At 40.9% G+C, this 24,668-nt stretch overlaps 1 protein-coding gene across 2 annotated transcripts in view; it reads right to left on the reverse strand.

The window, feature by feature from the left end:
* The window catches only part of LOC134868914 (arf-GAP with coiled-coil, ANK repeat and PH domain-containing protein 3-like), a 72,770-nt gene that overhangs the window by 35,054 nt on the left and 13,048 nt on the right, over window positions 1-24,668 (reverse strand). For both annotated transcript variants that reach the window (XM_063890320.1, XM_063890312.1), the window contains exons 2-4: window positions 7,659-7,716; window positions 3,807-3,926; window positions 2,834-2,887 (exon numbers count right to left, since the gene is read on the reverse strand). In XM_063890320.1, coding sequence (XP_063746390.1) covers window positions 2,834-2,887; window positions 3,807-3,926; window positions 7,659-7,716 — 232 coding nt within the window. The remainder of the gene's footprint in view (window positions 1-2,833; window positions 2,888-3,806; window positions 3,927-7,658; window positions 7,717-24,668) is intronic.

The following is a 24,668-nucleotide window of genomic DNA, read 5'->3' on the forward strand; positions in this document are numbered from 1 at the left end:
AGCTTCCTCTACTAAAGCCACAAAACTGGACTACTAGACCCTCCACCCTCCAAAGAAGCAGCAAAGGAAATCAGCGTGAAATAAAGACTAAAGAACTCAAATAAGGATAAATGATCGCTGGCAGCAAAACAAGAGAGTTTGCCTCGAACCCATCAGGCTAGAGGTCACTATAGTCCAGCTGCATGCTATTGTCACGCACACACATACTGTACACACGCCTGTCCATATCGAACACGTTCAAGGTTAACCAGGGTCACTTTTGTCCAGCGGCTGAAGCTAATCCACGCCTGGCTGAGCGTCCCGTCTCTATTAACCCTCCCTCCGTGCGGCTGACCCCTCTGTTTCTCTGAGAGTGAACGAGGAGGCGAAGGGAGTGGCTGATTTGCAGCGACACATCTTTATTGCTCTTGTTCTTCAGAAAGGAATGTGATCCCCACACACACACACACTCACACACAGGGTCTGCACTTTATAGCGCGCAAAGGGGTCCCAGCTAATGGTCTTCAAAGGGCCTCATGGGGCCGGAGGTCAGGAGCCTCGGAGGCGGGGAGGGGAAACCGCGCAGCTGTAAAGCTCTTAAAATATTACCTAAATGTTATTGTTATTCCGGGTTCTGATTCCCAGGAATGTTATTGCCGTTAGATGAGTGGAAATGACTTAACTACTTGAAGTTAACTGCCTTTTTAAACAGAAAATACTTTGCTGTAACCGTCTCTAATAAGGCATGGTTCATAACAACTTGTTATTAATGCCGTTAATAACAACTAATGATTCGTTTGCCAATGCCTTATAGACAAGTTATAAGGAGAGCTACTAAATCTGCACGGTTAATATATATTTCATTGATTGATCATCAAATGTCAGGCAGCACAATATATTTTAAAGACTTCATATGTGTTCATTGTGAAGCTGCAGCGATATCCCAGCCTATAAATCATATTCTACCGTCTTATTTTCGGAACATAATCATTTAAATATATATTTTTCTCTGATAAATAATACAGTGATTCATTTCTCAATAGCTATGTCCGTCAAAATAAGCAAAAATATGTCTTTTGTTTTGCAAAACATGCAGCTTTATCGACTAATTTATACATTTTAACAGAGAATATTTGCATTTATAAGCAGTAATACAGAGGGAATACCTTTTTCTAGTTCCTGTTCAGCAAAATTCCCATTCCCTTCTTATTATCAAAGATCCAGTGGTAGATTTGGATCAGCTGCAGCTAATTATCGTTCATTTCATAACGGCTCAAATGAAAGGTCCGTCTGTTCTCTGGTTCATGTCTCTGCAGCAAACTACGTGAATGACACTTCGGTAACACCGCTTACCTTTAATGCACAGTTCATATATTAGGATGCTCATCAAGTTGTGGTTTTTCAGTAGAACAGAAGCTGATTAGACTTATTTGAGCTGTTGTTATCTTTCCTTTAACATCCAATTAAGATCAATTAGGGATTTGAAAGCATTCAGATTCAACAAATGGATTAAAGTCGGTACATTTTTGTGAATTCCCTTCCCGTTAAAGTCTAGTAAAGTCTATCAATAACCTCTGGTTTAGGAACACACATACACTGGGATGGAGCTTATAAAATATGTAATATATGCTATATATATATACACATATATACACTGTATACTGCTTATAAATGATAAATAGGGATGGGTCACTATTCCTGGAAATGGGTTGACGACAATCGGCACATTTTTCAGCAACTTACTTAAGTTAAATGATCACAATGCATGATTTAAATGCGGAGGTTGTGACCTACGACATGAATTTGAGACGCCAACGCAGAGAGCCTGTTAAAACAACATGTCAATAAAACTAAAGAAACAATCCAATTCTGGAGGACAGGTCAAAAGGAACAGAAGGATGGAGGTCACCCCAGAGCTTCCCCTACTACAGCCACAAAACTGGACTACTAGATCCTCCACCCTCCAAAGAAGCAGCAAAGGAAATCAGCGTGAAATAAAGACTAAAGAACTCAAATCTGGATAAATGATCGCTGGCAGCAAAACAAGAGAGTTTGACTTGAACCCATCAGGCTAGAGGTCACTATAGTCCAGCTGCATGCTATTGTCACGCACACACATACTGTACACACGCCTGTCCATAGCGAACACGTTCAAGGTTAACCAGGGTCACTTTTGTCCAGCGGCTGAAGCTAATCCACGCCTGTCCCGCGTCCCGTCTCTATTAACCCTCCCTCTGTGCGGCTGACCCCTCTGTCTGAAATGATCAAAGTGCATGATTTAAATGCTTCAATTACATATTTTAACACCTAAACCTCCAGAAGTGATGTCTTATTGGAAGGTTAGCGTGCATTCATTAATGAAATACCAACATTTATATGTCGTTATTTAAAAAAGACATAAAAATCACCTGCCAATGAGAGACTTCACAACATGGCAACCGTGAATTTGTTCTAAAAATGGCTTAAAATGGATCTAAAAGCATTTATTTTCCATTTATAAAAGGTTGTCTTATTAGTTAGTAATTACCTGAACCATATGAGATGAATAAACAACTCTTAAAAGAACGTCAGTGTATGTTTTTTGAGTCGTTTTGCACTCTGTGGGACCATTTGAGATGCTATACAGCTCGGACTGACAGTCCTGACAGCTTCACCGCGACGGACAGATTTAATGATGTGGGAAAGAAGAAATCCATGTGGAATCGGTTCAAACACAGCCGGAGCTTGACCCTCAGTGTAGTCGGGGATATAGGAGCCTTGTGAGGCCTGTAACGCTCAGTTATTGTCGGATGAAATCATTGCACCTCAATATGTGGAAGCATGTGGGGACAGTGTGCCGAGCAGGAAGACTCACCATGTGGTAGTTGATGATTTCCTGGAGGCTCTCACTGCACTTTTCCAGGCACTCCTGCACAGAAAAAGGACATGATTCTTTAAGTAGATAGTCCATGAGGATATTTTCCCCTCAGAACAGCTGCTATATTTGCATCTGGAAGTCAAAAAGGGAATTAAATACGGCCAAACCATAACAGAAAATTAGAAGATCTGCAAACGGTTGAATTAACTTGAGGTACAGAGGAGGATTTCTTGCCTTGTAGAGAAAAATAACTGTAATTGAAACGGTGCTCCGGTGTTTATTTTTACAGTGGAAACTACAAATACTTTAATAAGGAACTCTCAATAAGTCTTACGGTAGAAGCCAAGAAGGCTTTTGATAGTACTTAAGCAATGAAAGAAGCATTAAGACGCTGCTACTGCAAGCCGAGCAAGAAGTACGTTTCCAGACCGGTTTGATGCTCGCTTCCTCATCTCAGGTTTACTCACACACACGAGACACAAGTCATAATCACAAGAGACTTTTACTATAGCTGGTGGATCCAGTACTTAAAGGGGCCCTATTCTGCTCATTATCTGCTTCATATTTGTATGTAGTGTCTCTCCTGGGACATGTCTCCATGCTTTAATGTTCAAAAAGCTCTTTATTTTTCTCATACTGTCTGTGCTGCAGCACCTCTTTTCACCCTCTGTCTGAAACCAGAGCCCAGTCTGCTCTGATTGGTTAGCTGGCCGGCTCTGTTGGGATTGATCAACCTCTTAGAGATGTCCCGCCCCCTTAGCTTATCACGTACAGTGTGTTGGAGCACTAGCCAATAGACGCACCAGTGTTACATAGTGATGTCACTTGGGGATTTTAGCCATTGTAGACCATTTACATGCACACAAACCTATATACACACACAACAGGAAAGGAAAAAACCCCAAAAGCATAATAGGACCCCTTTAGAACACATGGTGCTTCAAACAGAGAGGAAATGACTCGTCCTCACCGATATCGACTCGTCCTTCTTGCACTGCTGAGAAAGATCTCGGACGCCGTTGACGAAGAGCTTGTTGGCGCTGACGTACGCCTTCCCGGCTTCGATCATCCCACTGCATAGCTTCACCAGCTGTGGAGCAGAGAGACGTTCAATGACAGTTTAAGGAGAGGGAGAAGTACGTGAGGTATGCGCCACAAAACATTCGAGGTTAGTGTTCATCGTTTTTCAGCTTGTGATTTTTCTGTATAAGATAATATGAAAACGTTTTGCTAGTGTTGAGAGCAAACCAGGAGGTGCAAAGTGCCACATATTCTGCCATGAAGCGGGAAGACTTTCCTCGTCACACAACAAGATTTACTGGTTAGCTGCTTGTTCTGTCTTGTGCCCTCCTTTATATGGCCTTTATTCTTCATTAGTTACCTACTTCTATATGGTTTTATTTTTTCTATGGTCTTGAAGGGTTTTAACTTTTATTTATTTAACATTTTTAATGGCAACATTGGTCTTTTAATATTTGTACCCTTTTATTATAATCATGAAGGTTGTATTACTATCATCCGTTCACGTTATTGTCCACGTTTGCTTTTATTGAGAGGAATCATTATTTATATTATTGAATTTCATTCTTATCATCATACCTTTTACTTCAATGTGTCTCTTCACCTGTGCTGTGTTATATTTTGTTGCTATGCTTAATGCATCTGATCTGAGGGGAGTTTCTTGTTGTTTTTTGTGATGTGTGCCATTTTGTAAAGCACTATGAGCTGCACGTGCCGTATGAAAAGTGCTATATAAATACAGCTTTATTATTATTGTCAATGAAAGCTCAAATATCCCTCACTGTTAGAATTAAAGAGCTAAGTCAGAGAGGAGGCGTCTGAAAAAGCATTTTAGGCTAATATAGAGAGACAATACTGACTAGGGCTGAACGATTTTGGAAAATAATCTAATTGCGATTTTTTTCCTCAATATTGCAATTGCGATTTAATATGCGATTATTTTTTCAAGGTCCTCTTCTCATGTATTTTTCAACAAACACAAGCAATAAACCAATCGTGATTACAATCGTGAACCTCATGAGGTAGCAACAGTAGCGAGGCACGTTCTGCACAATACCTGACGTTGCAGCATCTTCCTTTTTAAAGCCAAAATAATTCCACACAACTGACGTGCCGCCCCTCTTTGGTACCAAACTTCCAGCCGTGCACTCTTCTGACGAGCCTGAGGCCATTGTGCAACAGGTTCAAGCGCAGCGTCGACTTCTTTCCCTGCCTGCTCGGTTTCGTTCGGCTCCGGTCGGCTCGCTCTTAAGTCACGTGATCTGGTCAAATGAACCAGTCAAATCGCAGCCTTTGCAGTTGGAAAATCTCGTTTTGTCATATCGCGATATTATCGCAAATGCAATTAATCGTTATGCCCTAATACTGACCAAATATATATTTTGCTTTGGTAAACACACATAAAACATGTAAGTCGATTAGGTATCAAGGCTTCAGTCTGTTTCAAATCCTGTCTGCAGCTCTGAGTTTATTTTATCGGATATTGTACAAGGCTCTGTGAATTAGACATCTTTATAACACTAACATTATTGTTTCAAAATCAAAACACCACATTTTCTCCTCTGTTTTCAGGACATTACCAACCACACACAGAGCCGGATGTGTCACACAGTGTGTTGTCGTTATCACCTGAGGTAACAGACGGTAGTGGGTGCACTCTCAGGTGGGCTCCATGTGTTCGCCCCCTGATCTCAGCATGTCGCTCCACACATATTGTGAACACCGTGACGTGTTGGTTTTCTCTGTGGCGGAGATGTCACACATTTTGCTGACAGCCTGTAGTGTTTGGCTTTAATGTTCATCAGAGGATCTCTGTGGTGTGATCTAATGCCAGGTTTATTCAGCACCCTTTAGTCTTTACAGCTGCTAACCAGACATGAGACTGAGCACTGATTTCAATTAGTTTATAGACCATTTATTCCTTTAGTGAGAAGAAAACCGATAACACTTTCATGTCTGAACACTAAAAGTTAAGCTAGACGCAAGTTAGCTTAGCATTAGCACCTCTAAAGCTATTTAATAAACACATTAACTCTTGTTTGTTCATTGTGTATTCATATATGTCTTGAAATCACCTTTTATCTAAATTTGTTGTTGATTTTATGCAGGTTATATTATCATTCCCCCTTAATATGATTATGTTCTATATGATTTTAATTTATTTTTTCAACTTTTTTTTAAATTTTTTTCCTATAAATATTATTATTTATTTATGTATGCTTATTGTGTGTGTGTGTGTGTGTGTGTGTGTGTGTGTGTGTGTGTGTGTGTGTGTGTGTGTGTGTGTGTGTGTGTGTGTGTGTGTGTGTGTGTGTGTGTGTGTGTGTGTGTGTGTGTGCGTGTGTGTGCGTGTGTGTAGATAAATGCATATATGGGCGGTGGTGGCAAAGTGGATAGGGGCTTGGCCTGGGAACTGGAAGGTCACCAGTTCAAGTATTTTGTATGCAAATTAGCTTAGCATAAGGGATGTAATTGAGAGGAAACTGCTAGCCTCACAATGTCAAAAGTTAATTAACACTTTATAATGTGTCTGTTCACTGCAGGTAAAATATGTCTTTCAGTATCATAAATAAACAATACAATTAAAGCATGGAAATACAACACAATACCCCTTGGTAAAGTACAGCACTGGTTTGCTTTTCGTCAGCACTTACTGTAATCTCTGTGGAACGGACTTTAACATCTGGAATACATTTTAATTTAATGCTTATATGCTGACATTTAGCAGGAGTAATAATTCCTGACCGGAGTTCATGAACTATGATGGAGGATTCCAACACCGATGGCAGTAAGAGAAGACTAATCCCGGCTCTCTCAGACAAGTACTGTAAGTTGATAGAGCAGATGAACCCAGCGTTACCGGAGAATCCTCCGCCTCATGATAGCCAGTGTGAGAGCCACGTCACGTTTTAGTGAACCTCAGCTGAACTAGCGTCATCCTGCAGTCCTTTTACAGTCAGTGGAGGCTAGCAATGTTAGCACGTTGGCATTAGTTAGTGAGTATCGTGCTGGGAATGAACAGCTGAGGGTAAGCAGTATCTTAAGTCTGTTACAACAAGATGCTGAGGCAGAATATGGAGAAAAACCATCACAACGTTCCTCCTTCTTGAGGCTTTTTTTATCCCAATGTATATATTATAGGCTTGGGATTAGTGTGTAGCATACCAAGAGGGTCCAATATTGGTATTGTGTCAAAGCCTGTCTCAGAGAACCAAAAGATAACATGCAATTATCACCAAGACATCCTCCATGTTTCCAATCAATACTTTTCCATCTGCAGGTTAAAACCATGGGGGTAGCTGATGTATAATTTCAACATACAGAAAAGAAAAGCAAATGGCAAGATCTCAGTCTACGCTTTTAAATTGGATTTGTATAGCAAAGTTGTGGTTCTGACTTTAAATGTTGACCTGGATGACTTCTGTATATGTTACCCTCTTTGACTTGATATTTATTGGAAGAAGAAAATAAAACCCTAGCAAAAAAGGCACAAAAATCCAGAGAACGCTAAAGGAAACAAACTGGTTTTACGATGCTCTGATTTGGCTTTTAAGAGACAGTATGAATTAAAACAGGATAGAAATTCAGATCAATGTCAGCTGCCTTCTTTTACTTCAGTTGGTATGCAACCTGTGGCCTCGGAGAGATGCTGCAAACATCAGGTATAACATCAATCATTGGAGAGAAGCCACATGATTGTCTAATTTTAACCCCAAAAGAGAAGTGTCCCAATCATTTTGTATCCTGTAATGAAGTGTAGATTGTCAAAGCATTGGTAATTGTCTAATGCCAAATATCTTACCTTATCTAGTTTCGCCTCAATCTCCACAACCTCCGTTTCCACCTCATCGATATTTGCCCTGAAAAACAAGATGAAGAGAAACCGTTAAAGCATGCGAACACATGTTGAGGGACACATGTTGAAGCATGTGCTGTGTCACCGTATAACTGAAAGAAATTCCATAGCGTTTAAAAAACAGCCGTTCAACAATCTGCGTGTGATTTCCCACGCTTTCTCAGAGAGCATGAAGCGCCGCCATAAATCGGAGAGGGACAGATGGAGATTTTGCACGGAGCAAAACGCAGAGCAACGGGCCTGAGTTTTCTGGGCTTTACGTGACGAGACGGCGTCCTGGGAGCGGTTCAGCTCTGTCTAAACAAAGTGACAGACGACATCTCGACATGGTGAGGGGGAACTTCGAACCCCCACTCACTTTCACTGTCAACACAACCACCACTATAACCACCCCCGACCGCACCACTGAGAGAGGTGTGATTTACACCCAGAGCCTCACAGCTGCATGGTGTAGACCCTAAATGCACCGCCATACAGCTTCTTAACATACTGACGTCTATAGAGTGGTGCAGTGGTGGCGTTTTGTTGTAGGCTGACACTGAATTAGCATCACTGGCTCCCTCGACAAAAAAACAATGGGATTTGTACACTCAATGCGGGGTTATTGCAGGAGATAAGATGTTACTGTTCAGCAGGATGATCTCCACATTTTAACTCCACTTTTTTAAAAGCGTAACAAGAAGTAAAAACCTACCGTAAAGATCTACATCACGGTACCATGGCTGCACGGCACCACCGCTAAGCTAAAGGTGGCTACATTTTGGCGGGAAAAACTTTAGTTTGTCTAATTCAGAAACTGCAGACACACAGGCGCTAGAGACTTTCACTAGTGTGGTATCTACTAATACTGACTAAGAGACGATCGAACTAGAAGTGGTAAATGCCAACTAATTTTGATGCTGGAGCTCTCATTTCTGCACTGCTCAATAAAGGGTGAGGTTATGATGAACACACAAACATGAACACTGTTTTTGTCATGCTTATTTAAGTAATCTGAGACTACTTTCATGTACACAGTTATGCGTTTCTCTCTTATTTTTCAAGAAGTCAGGCTACTTTGTCTTGTGGTTGAAAATAATATTGCCTTTAAAATGTGATTATCGGTTGATTTCTATCCGTAGGCAATATCGTGACTGCTCTGATTTTCAACGGCTAGTTTTTATCTATTTATCCTCTCGCTTTCCTTTTGAAAAATAGGTCATCAGAAGGATTTTCCTCATAGTTTTCGGTGACAAAAACAACATTTGACAAGCACTTTGGAAGATTCATACTGGCAGGCAGCTTCTCCATTTAATATCATGAAGAAACGGATCACACACACGCACACAGACGCTTTGTGATGCGAGTATCTGTGGCATAAATCGGCCACGGCTGGCAGGATATAAAACTTCTATCTCCGTCTCTTTGGCCTTGGGTGGATTACCCTGCTCAGGGGAGGATGGCTCTCAAACTCCCCTCCACCCCTACAGATTTCTACTCTCACCATCTCCTTTTATAAAAGCTCTGAGGAAGTAAAAGAGGGGAGGACAGAGAAATACTCCAGAGAGGAAATATCTGTCAAAAGCTCTGACTCGTGCAAAATGGAAACATACATTACTAAAATAATCAATAGCATATTATTCCACATGTGGACGAGTGTTATTGTAACCTCGGATGATCTCCTTCAGCGAACCACACCCCGGGATTATGTTGCTGTGAGCAAAGCTGTTTTCATTGCTGATGTCATTTTTTGAAACTGCCCTTTTCACTGCGATAATGCAAAGCTTAAGCCGAGGCTCTTCAGGAGCTTCGACCCCCTCACGCCTTCCAGCAGCAGCCACACTGATCTTGAAACGTCTGCAGATTCCCAACATGAATGACCTATTTAAATTATCAAATAGAATAAGGATAGATATTTTGTTGAAGCGGCCCTGTTATGCTTTGGGGGCTTTTTCCCTTTGCTGTAGTGTGTTTATAGGTTTCGGTGCATGTAAATGGTTTGCAAACGCTAAAATATATAATATACAACACAGGCTGCAGCACAGGCAGTATGAGAAAAATAAAGAGCTTTTTGAACATTAAAGCATGGAGACATGTCCCAGGAGAGACACTACATACTGATATGAACCTGAAAAGGAGCAGAACATGTCCTCTTTTATATCAACCGCAGTGTTTTCTGCAGCGAACATCTGATAAAAAAAACTAAATTTAGTAATCAAATCTTCATTATAAACCCTACTGGTGGCTTTGGATGTTTTAGCCCCTTAATCATACACAGTATGCTGCCTTACTGCCAGCTCATTTTTCAAAGCGTATCATGAGCATTTCATCTGTTCTTCCTGCTTTTAATTAATTTCACTATATTATAAATATCAGTGAGGAGAGACGTGATTCAAATAGGGATTCAACTTCGAGGGACTGTATGAAGGTTCAACGGGTTCAGAAAAAGGATATGGATATTTGTTTATAACTTCAAGTTTTTGTAAGATTAAGTAGAGCCTGTGTCTCAGTTCTGAGAATCGGTTGGAGTTGGTCGTAAAAGTTCTTAAAAAATTATGAATACGATAGATTTGACTCTGAAAAACAATTAGAGTAGTGGTTCCCCAACCAGGAGGTCCAAACAATAAGGCGGGGGAAGACGCCTAGTATTCTAGTGCCTAGTATTCGTCCCTTATGAACCGTTGGAGGTTGGATGTCTACAGACTTCTGACAATATGACAAGGAAACACCAGTGCCTTGGAGCTTTAAAACCTAGACTTAAACCCACCAAAATACAGCCTTATGTGTGTGTGGAGTCAAAACATAATGGTGCAGATTTGAATCACGCCAAATTCAGAGGTGTGGGACAATCACTGAATACGATACGGGGAACTTTACTATGCCCTGAGGAACATTTATTTTGGACGCCGTCCTGCAAGTCCAGAGAAGACTAAAAAAAACACATACTTCACACACGCACACACACACACACACACACACACACACACACACACACACACACACACACACTTTCTGCTGTAACATTGGGATTTAACTACTTAAGGAACTCTGATTCTACGTTAAATTGATTTCTGAGCCAATAAAAAGGCTGCATTTCAAAGCCTCTCTCCACACAGCGCTGCTCTGAAAGCAACTGAACCAGTGTGGCTCAACAACACAGTGACAGCCTGGCTCCCTGATCCAGATGTGCGGACCAGCTGAACCCCGCTCCAGGCTGAAACCCCCCTCCTCGCTGCACATGCCTCCCCTAATGGATGCACACGGTTTCCCCCAGGGCCCCGTAGCCACAGCAACCATCTCCTCAGTGGGCCGGAGAGGTCCCCGATGTGCTTGTGAGTCGACCCTCATTCACACCACGGGGAGGGGAGAAGCTAAGTAGATAATAACACGGCTTCTGTGACAGGAGATGACCATCCTCACACCATTAACAGCTCATCAGGAGACCGTTAAACTGCAGCAACAGTGAGTTTATAACCTGTCAGTGCAGGCTGAGGTTAAGTGCTCCTGTTTGTGTGCAGGATTTAAGATCCAGTGAAAGAAAAACTATTAACAGTGGGATTGTGCTGAGAAAGCTGCAGCTCTTGTGGTTTATACATGCTGACGGAGCGTTCAGAGGAACGTCTGAGGTACTTTTACTGGTGAAAAGTAGCAGAAAACCTACAGTTTTAATTCAATTTATGAACAACCGCATGTCCTAAATAGTTTCCTAAGTCTAAGCAACAAAATGTTTTCCAAGGTGGCTTTCTTTTGTCGTGTGATAACTTTTAGAGGTTTTAAAATCTGAATTTCTGAAAAATTGTGCCAGAAAAAGTGGTGAAAAAAGGATCAATAACTGGGGTAAAAGTGGTAAGATTACTTTGTAAAAATGCTCAATTACAGGTAAAAGTCCAGCTGGGACAGTGCTCCTAAATGACATGTGTTTTAATTCCAGCTGAATCTATTTTCAACTGATTGTAATAATGCATCTTATTGTCTTAACTCATCGTATGTTTTCTGTAACCAGTAACTAAAGGTGTCAAATAAATGCAAGGGTAGTTACAAAGTGTAAAATGTGTCACTGATATTAGAGTGGACGTATAAAGCAGCATGTGATAGAAGTACGAGTATAAATTGGGCGGCACGATTTGGAAAGAATATCTAATTGAGATTACGATATTGAACTTGTTTGCAGCAATTCTTTTTGGAGAAATGTATGAAAAGGATCATTAAGAGGATCTTTAACAGTCTGTAGAATATATATTTTACACTGGGATATCTCTACATATCCAGAACACTGGTATTTTAACACACCTTTAACGTATTCTGTATATTTTTAGTGTATTTTATAGATTTTGTAAATGTACTGTTTTTTTAGTCATGCCTTGTAAACATGTTGCTATAACTAATCAATTACCCAATTTTCAATAAAGTACATCTAATCTAAATCTAACCTAATATTTAGCATTTCAAAATATTGTACTTTATACAATTTGAATATTGCACTCGTCCATTTTGTAATTTTGATCAAATTTCTATAAATGGTGCAGCTTTAAGTATAAGCATCTCAAATCTGTACCCAAGTACCGCTCTCGTGGCCTGGCTGCTTTGTGAGGATGCAGCTGGGCTCAGAAGCCCCAGAGGGTTGTGTGTTTTGGAGGGAGAATCGCGGCAGAGCATCCTGGTGGTCTGGATGGAGATTGAGCAGGTGGAGCGCTGAGGAGGGAGCCAGCACTTGTTCCAGGTAGTGACCCCTAAAATACAGGCATACACCCCATCCCCAAAAAAAAAAAGGAAACCTCCAGCTGGGGCACAGCGACTAAACCTAGAGCCGTCGTCCCGCTGGGAGAGCGAATTATCCAATGAGTGATGTCCCTCTGCCAGCATACAAATGAGACCAGCTGTGGAGCAGACTTCAAGTGATCCTCAGTTTGATTTCAATCTGCGGTTTGCTCTGCAGCGTCTCTCATCTTCATTCAGACGCTGCCACACGACGTTTGCACATTTGTACGCAAAGCTACCTCTTTTAATAACGGCATATCTTTTAATAACAATAGAGCACATATTTAATCTTTACTCTGTTTTATTTTCACGAATATGTTTGCCATATTGCACTAGTTGTTGGTATCGATCAAACTTTATTTATTCTGTACTTTTCATACACAAAAGGTAACACACAGTGCGTCACAAACCAATGATTAAAATGAAGACAAAAGTCAATAAGTCAATAAACACGGGACTGAACAAACACAAACTAAATACATTTAAATAAATAAATAACAATTAATAAATAATTCTGTGAAAAATTAAAAAACGTAATAAAATAAACAATAAGAACAAAATGAGAATAAAACAAATAAATACAAATAATCACAAATACATATTAATTAAGGGAGGAATTGTTGAGTGTTATACATATGGGGGTTACCCAGTTCAAATCTATATCTCATGTAAATATTTATCTATATTTTAATGTTATAAGATGCGTTTCAAATCGTTTTCTATAATTGTTTTATTTTTTATTAATTATCTTACTATTTATCTTCTTCTACTCTACACACTATGTATGCACCATGGCCAATTCCTGATATGTGTAAACCATACTTGGCAATAAAACCGTTTCTGATTCTGATTCTGATCTTATAAGGATGGAGTATTTGGGAGTGTGGAGGAGGAGGGGGAATCAAAAGGGTTTGGAGACAGGGGGGCGGCCCCGTCTGTCTGAGGGCCCCATTGTGAAGAAGCCACTTCCTGGCTGGAGAAATGGCAGCATTTTTGTTACATTATTGATTGCTTTAATGTCCTAATTGAGGTTGCAGTGCAGGGTTGAATGGCTGACTGGAGGGGAGGGGGAACCAGGAGTGTATCCCCTTCAGCAACAGAAGCCCGGTTTATTCTTAGCTGCTCCCCCCCTACATGAACTAATGCAGGGTCCAGGAGACACCGCTGGCTATGCAATGCCAAGCACTCACACAAATACTACCGAGTGTATTTTCAGAGTCACTTAAAAATGTCCAGCACAAGGACTGTCGCAATAACAGAAGAACAACCGTAACCAGGCACTACAGGTCAGTCACGCCTTGAATTTCATAATATTTGGAGCCATACTTGACATTAAAAGAGTTTGGATGGTGGTGTTTCTTTATAATTAGACCACTACATGAACTAATGCAGGCTTGAGTAGACACCACTGGCTATGCAATGCCAAGCACACAAACACTACCCTAGAGACACTATAAATATCTTCCAAAAAGACTATGGTTATTTAAAGTCTTCCAAAGTACAGCGACTGTCCCAATAACAGACGAACAACCGTAGCCAGGCACTACAGGTCAGCCAAGCCTTAAATGTAGTAATATTTGGAGCTATACTTGACATCAAAGAGTCTGGATGGTGGTGTTTCTTCCAAAATATAATTTAACCAGACATACAAGAGCAAAACTGAAAGGATTTGTTCAAACTCTGTGTGTATCTGTATGTCTTTCTAACTATCTTACCTCCAGTAGTAACATTATTTCCAAGGAGAAGGTGCACAACTACTTTAGTCTCAGGGAAAAAAATCCCCTCTACCTACTATTGTAGATGCCAATCTTGAATGCTATATCAGAGTTTAAGCTCACATTAGTGGTTCTTTCCTACTCTTAATTGGACTAAAATAAGTAAATACTGTAGCAACCGCAGCCAATGTTACCCAGTATATATTTCCATGTCTTCTAGATGATCAGTGGCTGGTGAGGATGTCATCATATACCCTCGAAATTCTGACATTTTCCATTTCTCATGAAACTAAGGTTAGCCAAATTAGCTAGCCACCAAGCTAGCCTTGTTTTAAAAAGCTGCAGTTGTTATTTCAGCCAACAGGATTGAAAATCGGTAGGATATTCGAACAATGCAGTTGTCTACCTCTGTCCAAAGTCAAGGATGCACTGTTTTAAAATCTAAAGAAAAATTGATGGTATGCTGCCACTTCAAACATCGTTAACTGCATACCAACCTTATGACCTACAAAGAAATTCTGAACTCCAGTTGGCGACACAATTACATCGTCATCCTAATAAATTGAGAAAGACCCCGCCCCATAATCTCCCGTAACCCAATCCTAATGCCTTCAAGGTGCAGAGGGAGTTCAAATGTCTCCAGTAATCCCCCCCCCCCCCCAGCATGCGCTCAGATCCCTGACTATTGTTTCATAAGCCCAGGATTGTATTTCCACTTGAGAGCTTAGGTGTGTTCCTCACTCTTAAACGGGTCTGTTCCCAAAGAGGAGAGAGCTCGGTCGCCCTATAAACACCACTCACATTTCTGCACCAGACTGTAGAGAGTGCGCTGCTGTCTCTGCATTAACCACCACCCCTCTTCATCGACACACATCTGCACTAATGGCCTCACCGAAGTGACACGGCTGCTGCTGCTGCAATAATTACTCATTTATGCTTCGATGACAACATGAAGGCCGGAGCATGAACACATATATATTCAGATGCATGTGGGTGGTATCCATCACAGGGTTAACCTTTATGTCTCAGGACAGGTGCTGTCAGTATGTATATTAAAGCCTGGTTGCTCTTCTACAAGTACAACAACCTCCCCCAACCCACTTCTAGTCTATCCAGCAGAGAGTTATTAAACCCTCCAACAGCAAGTCTGCACTGGTTTAGATCAACCACATTGATGTGTTTTGAGCTGCTGATTCAAAACCTTGGTTACAAATACTTTGGACAGTTCCTGTTTCTGCTGAATGGGGTAACGGGTATTCCCTGCACAAGATCCCTTGACTAAAAGCAATGAGATTTGTCCATTGGCTGTGAAAATATTGCAGAAGATAAGCTTTGTGGCCAGCGCACGTTTACGATACCTACAGGTTTAGTTCAGCAGGATAATGTCCACATATTAACTCCACTTTATTATTTTTGAAGGCTAAACGCAATCACCAGAAGTCAAAAGCTAACGCCAAGGAACTACATCATGGTTGCTACGCCTATGAAGGAAGTACATCATGGTTGCTTCGCCTATGAAGGAAGTACATCATGGTTGCTTCGCCTATGAAGGAACTACATCATGGTTGCTACGCCTATGAATGAACTACATCATGGTTGCAAGGTTGCTAGGCTAAAGGCAGCTAACGTTCGACATGAAGACGTTTAGCAGTATCATTTTAACGCAACCAATGTTTTTAGGACAATTCGGAGCTTGGAAGTGTTTTAACTGACATGTTTTATGTTCTAGAACAACATTCCTTCAGCTTGTGTTTACCATTTCAGACATGTAACCAAAAAGACATTGAAAAACCAAGTGACTTCTAGGAAAAGCAGTCGAAAATGCTGCCTATTTACTGGGTTTTAGGACTCATTCCTGCACCACTCTATTGGTTGTAGTGTTTAGTTCTCACCATACTCCCCCTCTGATTCTCTACTGGGCCAAATACTTGTGAGAGACAAAAACAGCTGAGAGGCAGCCATTCACCCAGACACGTTTCTACAGCAACATTCATCTGCCCTCGCAGACAGGCATACCCTCCCGGCCCACCCACCCATTCACCCAGTGGACTCAGAACAGAGACCACCAACACTCCCCCAATAAACTGTTTTCTCACAGAGGCCTCGTGTGTCTGATCCATGCCAGGTCTGTGAAGGCACCGTCTGGTGTTGAGTTCAGGGGAGGACTGGACCTGTGAACCTCTTGAGGTCACATGGTTTCACATTAGTGATGGAATAAATCTACAGAAAATCAATTGATTGAAAAGTTGCTGAGGGGTCATTTTATCGAGCATAAATGCAAACCCTTAATTGGTTTCTGTTGCTTGATTAAGATTTTATTAGTTGGCCAAAAAAAGGGATTTGAAGATATGAATATTGCCTATTGGAACTTTTTCCGGCCAGCTAACCAACCAGAGCAGACTGGGCTCTGGTTTCGGACAGAGGGTGAAAAGAGGTGCTGCAGCACAGGCAGTGTGAGAACATTAAAGCATGGAGACATGTCAAAATACAAATATGAACCCTGGAAATGTGCAGAATAAGAACCCTTAAATAAATAACTGATGAATCCAATATATCATTGCAGCCTTATTTTTACAAACCAATTGAAGTTTATAAGTAGGCAATTACTTCATGGATCAATTATTTGGTCTATAAAAACAGCAATATATCATGATTGAGAAGATTGTTGAAACACTGCCCATACTTTTTGGTTGAAAACTGTAAAATCAGTAGGGATAAATCAGATTTGGAGGAGTAAAAAAAAAAGCATCGTTATTTCACCGTCCATTTGAATCAGACCAAAATAAAATCTGCTCTACATCACTGCTTTAAATACTACAAAGTGTCATCTAAATCTGCCAGGATGAAAGCCATCCCCTCTAAGCGAAGCAGCAACTACATCAACAGCGAGTCGCACAACTGCCCTCTCGTCCACGTGAAAAAGCCCCAAAAAAACTCAAGTCTATTTCAGCAGGAAGGCACATGAACTCTCTCTCTCTCTCAACAATGAAAATCCTCATAAATCACTGACAAGACCACCAACCCGTGGACCCAACAGCGCTCCAATCATACGAGACTCAGACGTCCTGAATAACCGCAAAGGCTTTCAAATAGAATAGTGGCGGGGTGTTAAAATGAACTCCATCTAACAAATTCTGCACAGTTTTGTTTGTGCATGCGACGAGAAGCCTCTGAAATGCAAATGAGATTAGATACGGGGTCTCAAAATACATATGCTTAATATTTTCTGCAGGACGTTTGCAGCATTTGAGGCCCTCGTGTTTTTGACTTGTTCAGTATCTCCTCCAGTGTAAATTAAGCAGCAGACTTTCACCGTACTGTAAGGTGATTTCGGATATTGAAAATTGAAGCATCTGCCCAGAGCTAGATCGGAAAACCCAGATTTAGACACAGATATCTTCGAAAGAGCGCAAAATAGCTGGGTTTCGCTAAAATTGACAGTCGTATTTGGTTTTTTCCTAGTAACCTGAGAGGGTAAAAGCAAGTGTCACACTGCTGCTGTTATTCCCGGTCAGCCAAGTGTACCCATAATGCGTATGGGCAGCCAGGTCTGTGCAGTAATGGGACGACATCTTTCACAAACACAGCCTCAACACGCCGTCAGTCCGTCTAAAATGAAAGCATTGTGTTGCTAGACCACCAACAGATCAATATGGACGATGGGATATGGACCACTGCTTTGCAATAAGACTGGTTATGTGCAATATTTTACTACTGCTATTACTTTTTATGCATTACTCAAAACCACGTGCATGAACAACGTTGTTACTTTTTACTATTTCACTACTTGCTACTTATTCTTTCTCCCTGGATTTGTATTTCTTTATAATGCGCTTGCCTCTTTTTTAACGTTAGTCTCTTCTACTCTTTTTAGTTTGTCTTTATCTGTCCTTCACCCTTTGCTGTAACAATGTAAACTTCCCCCGCTGTGGGACGAATGAAGGACTTCGGATGACTATGTAATTGTGAAAACATACATCAGGCTGCCGTGTTTTTCTCTGTCAGGAATTTTCCAGAGCTTTAAGTGGGATAGGATGATTAAACGTACAGAATCTGCACGACTGCAACCTCAGAGATGTCTGGACTTCTGGAAAGAATGAAAAAGGAAAAACATAGCCAGAGATTGACAGAAGAGGAAAAGGGGGGGGACTTGGCTGACGAAACATATTCCTCTCCTGACTCCACACCGGCTCCCAATATCAACACTCCTGATGTTTTTCCAACTGAAGGAGCTATCTCGTCTGGCGGCGGGGTTGAGCTCCACCTTAGATGACCAGTATGCCTGCTGTGGGTGAACTTTTGCCCGTCTGATCCTTCCCCTTCATCATCATCATCCTCCTCCTCCTCCTCCTACAGACTCTGGTTGGCTGTGTTTTGCTTCTTTGCACGCTTTAGACCACAGCACATAAATCCTGACAGAAAAAGCAGCAGCCCGTCCTCTCAGAAAGCAGAACTCTAAAAACAACCTCTGGTGTTAGAGTAAATCCAACAAAGCCACAAACAGAAGAAAAAACGTAATTCCAGAGGCTTTTAAAGACTAAAGCGTATACCAAACTGACTTATTGATTAATGCCAGTGTGGGATATCTTTCTATACTGTGTGTGTGAGATCAGTCCTATGCCAGAAATCTCCCGCATATTTTTCTATTGAATTATTACTCATAATACTAAAGTCTTTACTAGACACTTTAACCGCCTGAATAACCAATCATGATTCAAATGCCACCAAAAGAAGAACGAAATACAATTTATTGCTGGTTTTCCTGATTGGTTTTATGTAGCTGTGATCAGAGAAGACCCTCAATCCTATTAGAAGAGGACCACATGACTTTAAAACATATGATATTTAATAACAGGGCCACAATCAGTCTGAGATACTGGCAAATAATATATTTCTGCACCTTATTCCTCTGCAAAAGTGAATGCACCAGCAACCCTTTCACACCTTGTGCACACATACAGTAGACCCTGACTCCTGACCCCTCAGAGACACTGTGAGTGACCGGACCCTGCAGGGAGGAGCAGCTGCCCCCCCGCCCCCCTCGACTCCCCCCTCTCATCGCACACCAGACCCAGTAGCTCAGAGAAGAAGTGGGTTAGCGTGCCAAAAGAAAAACACACTCAGTACGTCTCACCCAGTTCGCTTCAGAGAGACAGGCTGCTGCTGACCGACTGCAACAGCTGAAGACGGTTTTCCCGCTCTTTTTCAAATCTGAAGCAGTGAGGCCAGTATCTCTTTTTAAATGTCACTTTCTACTTCTACTCCACTACAGCCGCAGGAAGAGTACACAACACATACTAAGAAGTTATAAAATATGATGTAAAGGTATACAAATTAAAATTACCCCCACACTTTTTACCAATACAAGTAAAGAAATAACCATTTGTTGATTATTTGGTCATATTTTCATGCATATATACTGTACAATGCTACCAGAATTCATGGTTCCAGCTTCTCAAATGCAGCATTTCCTTCCACTTATTTAATTTTAATTTATTTTAAATAGTTTGTTATGTAGATTTGACCGCAAAAACACTTTGCGAAACTATATTCAGATTATTATTTTATTCAAACCAAACAATCATCAATAAATAGACAAAATAATTACCTAAAATTATTGAAGTAATTCAATAACTAGTTGCATTTTAAATCAAAAAAGGATAGTTAAAATTGTTCTTTCACCAACTACAGTCAAATCCTTCTTTGACATTAATGCAATACTGACCTTATGATGTATAAAATCCAGAGAGGACATCCACTCCTTATAATATTTCATACATAAACAAACGTAGTGAAGCGCCATTACCCATGCAGTGCATTTACATAATGGGACATTTACAGTAGGGTATTAGCACTTTTACTTTCTAAATACCTCCTCCACCACTGACAACACCTCCGCATCATTTGAAGTAAAGCAAACTAACCGGAGTTAAAGGGCTATTTAAAGTACAGAATATGCCATCGTGACGAACCCTGATGCTTTTCGTCTCATTGAAGTCGTCCAAAGACATTTTTTCATGTCTAAAATAAGGAAAGTGATGTTATTTCCATTTATAACTCTGTCTGGCTCAGGGATTTTGTGCAGCAGACAAATGGCAAAACATCTGGATTATCTAATTTTAGCTTCGCCTCAGACAGGCTGGTTTAGGGCTACGCGACCCGAGTGAAGTCGGAGTTATAAGCTTGAACGTTAAAGTGGAATTATTTCTGCTTTGCACATGTTTGAACTCTACAATTAAAAGCCCTGATGCCGGTAATGTGGAAGAACTTTCCTGTCCTGGATCTGTGAGCCTTTTTCTTTTCCTGTGTCAGCCTTTCCACTAATATTTCAAAGCTTTAACTACAGGTCAGCTATGGAACAGACGTCTTCTGCACAATATCGCCTTTCACTCTGCAGTCAGGCTGCTGGATGGACTTCAATACTGAAGACAGTGGTATAAAAGTGTCTGAAAAGCAACATCTCCCTCATTAAACTGGCTGTTGATCTTCCCCTTTTTCCTTATGCCCTGCAGCTTTTCAGATCCTCATGAGCCATTATAATAATATTGTTCCGTTTGTCACTAAGGGATTTGATTGGTGGTACATCCTGGGTATCACAACATTTGGACATAGACACGTTTCACGACATCTCGTCTCAGTCAGGAATAATGTTAATAGGTATGACTGACAGTTTATACAGATTATAGGCTGCACATTTTCGAAAATAAATACTAATTTGGTTTGTTTGACTAATACAGCAAGTGCCAGATGTTTGAAATTTTGGAGGGAATGATCATTTATGATACTCTATTTAAAATGGGCACTGAAAGACATTTCTTAACTAGATCTGTACCAAACAAGGTGTAAAAATGTTTGAAACCTGTGGATTTTAGCCTTTGCAGACCATTTACATGCACTAAAAACCTATAGAACACACTACGGGAAAGGGGAAATAGGGATTCTTTAAATCTGTAGAATATCTCTTGTAGTGCATGACTTCTTTGCAGCATGAAATATTCCCAAATTATGCCTTACTGATATTTCGATAAATTGAGCAGGCCAACTTAACTCTCTGCTAAATCTGTGAATTAAATCATGTCTAGAAGGATACAAAATCGAACATCGTAGCTTCCTTAAGTTTTCCTCAGACCGTCTATAGCCTGTGTGGAGTTTTCTGTTTAGAGCTACTAATATATCCTTATTCTGTGCTGAACCAAACCACCACAGATACAGGAGACTGTAGAGATGGCTAGTGATGACAATCAGCCGGGACAAAGAGCTACATAAACTGTATATAACAGACAATAAACACAGACAGGACAGACATCTCTATAAATGCAACCGTCAATTTCAGCCCTAAAGTATTTACAGTGAATTGGCAGCATGTGTTTCTCCACTCCTGAACTTCCTGCTGTCAGCGCAGTTCTTGGAAGCTGAAGTGGAATGCAGCTGGGAGGGGGGAAAAAACCAGGACAATGAATGAGAATCTGGCCAGCCGAGACCTTGACTTGTTGTAGGGTCAGCGGTGAAGTCATCCTGGAAAACACATAAACAACCACTCCCTCTCTGATATCAACACAGGAAGAAACCACAGTCCTTGCTTTTACTCTCACTTCTAAAGCATCCGTGTGAAATCAGCACTGCAGGTGTGATGCAACAGGCTGTAACGAGGCATGACCAAATATCGCATTCAATATTCTGCAGGATATTTCTGCACTCCTTAGAAAATGTTAACATGACAAGCACTGAAACAGTTGGTTGAATATTAAATAAAGGGTTGAATTACAGTTTTTACAGTTATGGGCGGTGGTGGCGAAGTCCATAGGGCTCAGGAACCAGAACTCCTAACACTAGGATGGGTCAAATGCACAATGTAAATGTCCCCGCTGTTGGGCGATTAAGGGTATATTTCTTCTTCTTTCTTCTAATTAATAGTCAAAGTAATTAAGGCACATTAAGCTCGTTAACGCTTCTCAAATGTGAGATGTTGTTCGTGGCCTTTTTTCATATCTTTGCCATAAAACATGTGTGTTGATGGGGGCGTAAAAACATAATAAAAGTCACATTTGGTTTTGGAATGTAACATTTCGTGAAGGCGCCATATCAACAAAGACGATTATGCTTCATCCTCTGGCGAGACATTTGATTTTAAAACAAATAATGTTGAATTCAGAGTAGCAGGCACTAGATGAAAAATCAGGGGATCAATAGGATTCATCGACTGAAGAACAAGAATGTCTTTGCATCCAATAGTTATTGAGATAACTAACCCTAACCCTAACCAACTTAACTTGGATTCTAGCAAGGCTAAAAACAACAATACCAATCACACAAACCCTAAACTCTTTGTAAGGGTCTTCAAAAAGCAAATGAGCTCTTTGGTTGAAGTTCCAGATTATTTCTGGTCTGAGACGACCTCAGGTTAAAAATTCTGATCACTGCACGATAATTATTTGGCACAGAGTAGGGAGAGGGTCTTTAACATCGGATGCAATTGGGCTTTTTTTGACAAACCAGCTGGGTGTAGTCGCCATGCATAATGCAATGCCAACTCCATCCATCCCCCATTAGCTATAGTGGAAGAGTTGGGGGGGTGCTGCACAATTAGGCCACCACAGCCCATGGGGAAATGGCACTTCAGTCAGAGAGCCAACAAAGACGGTCATGTAGAGGAAATGTGACATAGATTAACCCTTTCAGCACCACAATAACGGCGTTAACACCACCGCTCGGCCAAGAACTGGATGAGTGTTTGGAGCTTCCTGTGTCACAAGGGGAAACAGAGTTGAGCAGACAGTCTCAAATCGTGTGTTTATTATTACTTGGGATGCGAGAGGATGTGTTGGATGTCACAACAGTATTGTCAGAGTCGGACCGCTGTTTATCGGTGGGGGTAAACGGGAGAAAAAGGCCGTAGAAAGTTCGGGATATGAGAGGTCTCGGCTGGCGGCGCAGGTTTATATTAACCCAGGGTGGTCCGACATGACTGCAACAGGCAGAAATGTCAAAGAAGATATTCGGGACGTAAGAGGGAACACACACAGGGATGATCCAGAGGAGGCCTGGGCTGTGAGAACCGGCCTGGACAATGTATTTCATTGACGGCAGGAAGACAATAAAGCCTAACAGCCTTTTTCTTGGCTGAATACCCAGAAAGAAACCAGCAAATAGAATAAAGCTCTCATCCCAATGAGCCAATCCAGTGTAACATCCTGACATTTTGGTGAAATAGCAAAGTTCCCTCTGTAAAAATCCCTACACAGGCGTGATGTGGTTGGGCTGAGCTCGGACTCCTGCCGGCATTTTTGTGGGCTAAACATGCAGCTTGGCTTGCACTAGAAAGACATACCAGACGTGTGAAGCATTCAGAGCTTTCCTGTCTGAAAGCTCCAGAGATGGCTAGCAAAGACACACAACAGCAGTGTGTAGTATATTGGTCTTTTATGGAACAGTCTAACTTATCTAGAACATTTCATACTGAGTATTCTTTGTCGTCATGTCCTTTCTACTGTAGAGTTGAGTATATACTTGCTGTTTATTGTTTTCATTTTAGTGTGTTGCCTGAACTAATTTCCCAATTTGGGATGAATAAAGTATCTTCTATCTATGAATCCATTTATCTAACTATCTATCTAATTATGCTACAGGTTGGGAGGGTTACTTTAAAAGTGTTATCTGTTACAATAACTAGTTGCATGTCGAATCTGAGTATCAACATATACAAGTAACCTGATTACTTTCCGTTACTTTTGGATTACCTCAATTTCAATGCAAATAAAAACAAGAGAAAATAAATAACAATCATTTGTTTAAGTGTATACAACAATGCACCTTAGAGAAGAAGTAAAAATGTAGTGAAAGAGTTTACAAATGCACTTTTAACTTGACATTAATTCAAAAGCATTGATTGTATTTTGGTTTAATCAATCAGGTGTCTATCTACTGCATTAAAAAATGGATTTGTTTAAAATAAAGAAGATTTAAAGTAGCCTAAATATAAAAAACAAAGAAAATTCCCAATGAAATGTAACAGTAATCTATTAGCTTTATGTCATTGTGTTTGAATACAGTTACATTTGTTTGTACCCGAATAACGTAATCTCGTTACATGTAATCTGTTACTCCCCAAGCCTGATGATGCTAATCTCGTTCACTCTGAACCGAAACATGACATCCAAAAATCTAAACAACTCGCTTGGAAACGCTACAGATTTATGGTCCGTGTTAGCATGTGGAGCTGGTGCTTATTTAGATATCATGCCAACGTCAAAGGGGGCAATCCAGCTGACTCAGAGACAGTCAAAGACAACAGGAGACGTCTCACTTCCTGCTTGGTTTCCCCCAGGTGTTTCCTCTGGTGTTAGGTCAGAAAAATGCCCCTGACATCACTCTCATGACCTGCAAACCCCTCCCTATCCCTCTTTGGACCTGAATGTTGATGTGTCAACCAAAAGAGACCTAACCCTGACGCTATCAGTGAGGAAGCAGAGCGAGGCAGAGAGGATGGAAACTACGACATCAAATG

The sequence above is a fragment of the Eleginops maclovinus genome, chromosome 1 (assembly GCF_036324505.1).
Source record: "Eleginops maclovinus isolate JMC-PN-2008 ecotype Puerto Natales chromosome 1, JC_Emac_rtc_rv5, whole genome shotgun sequence".
NCBI classification, from domain to species: Eukaryota; Metazoa; Chordata; class Actinopteri; order Perciformes; family Eleginopidae; genus Eleginops; species Eleginops maclovinus.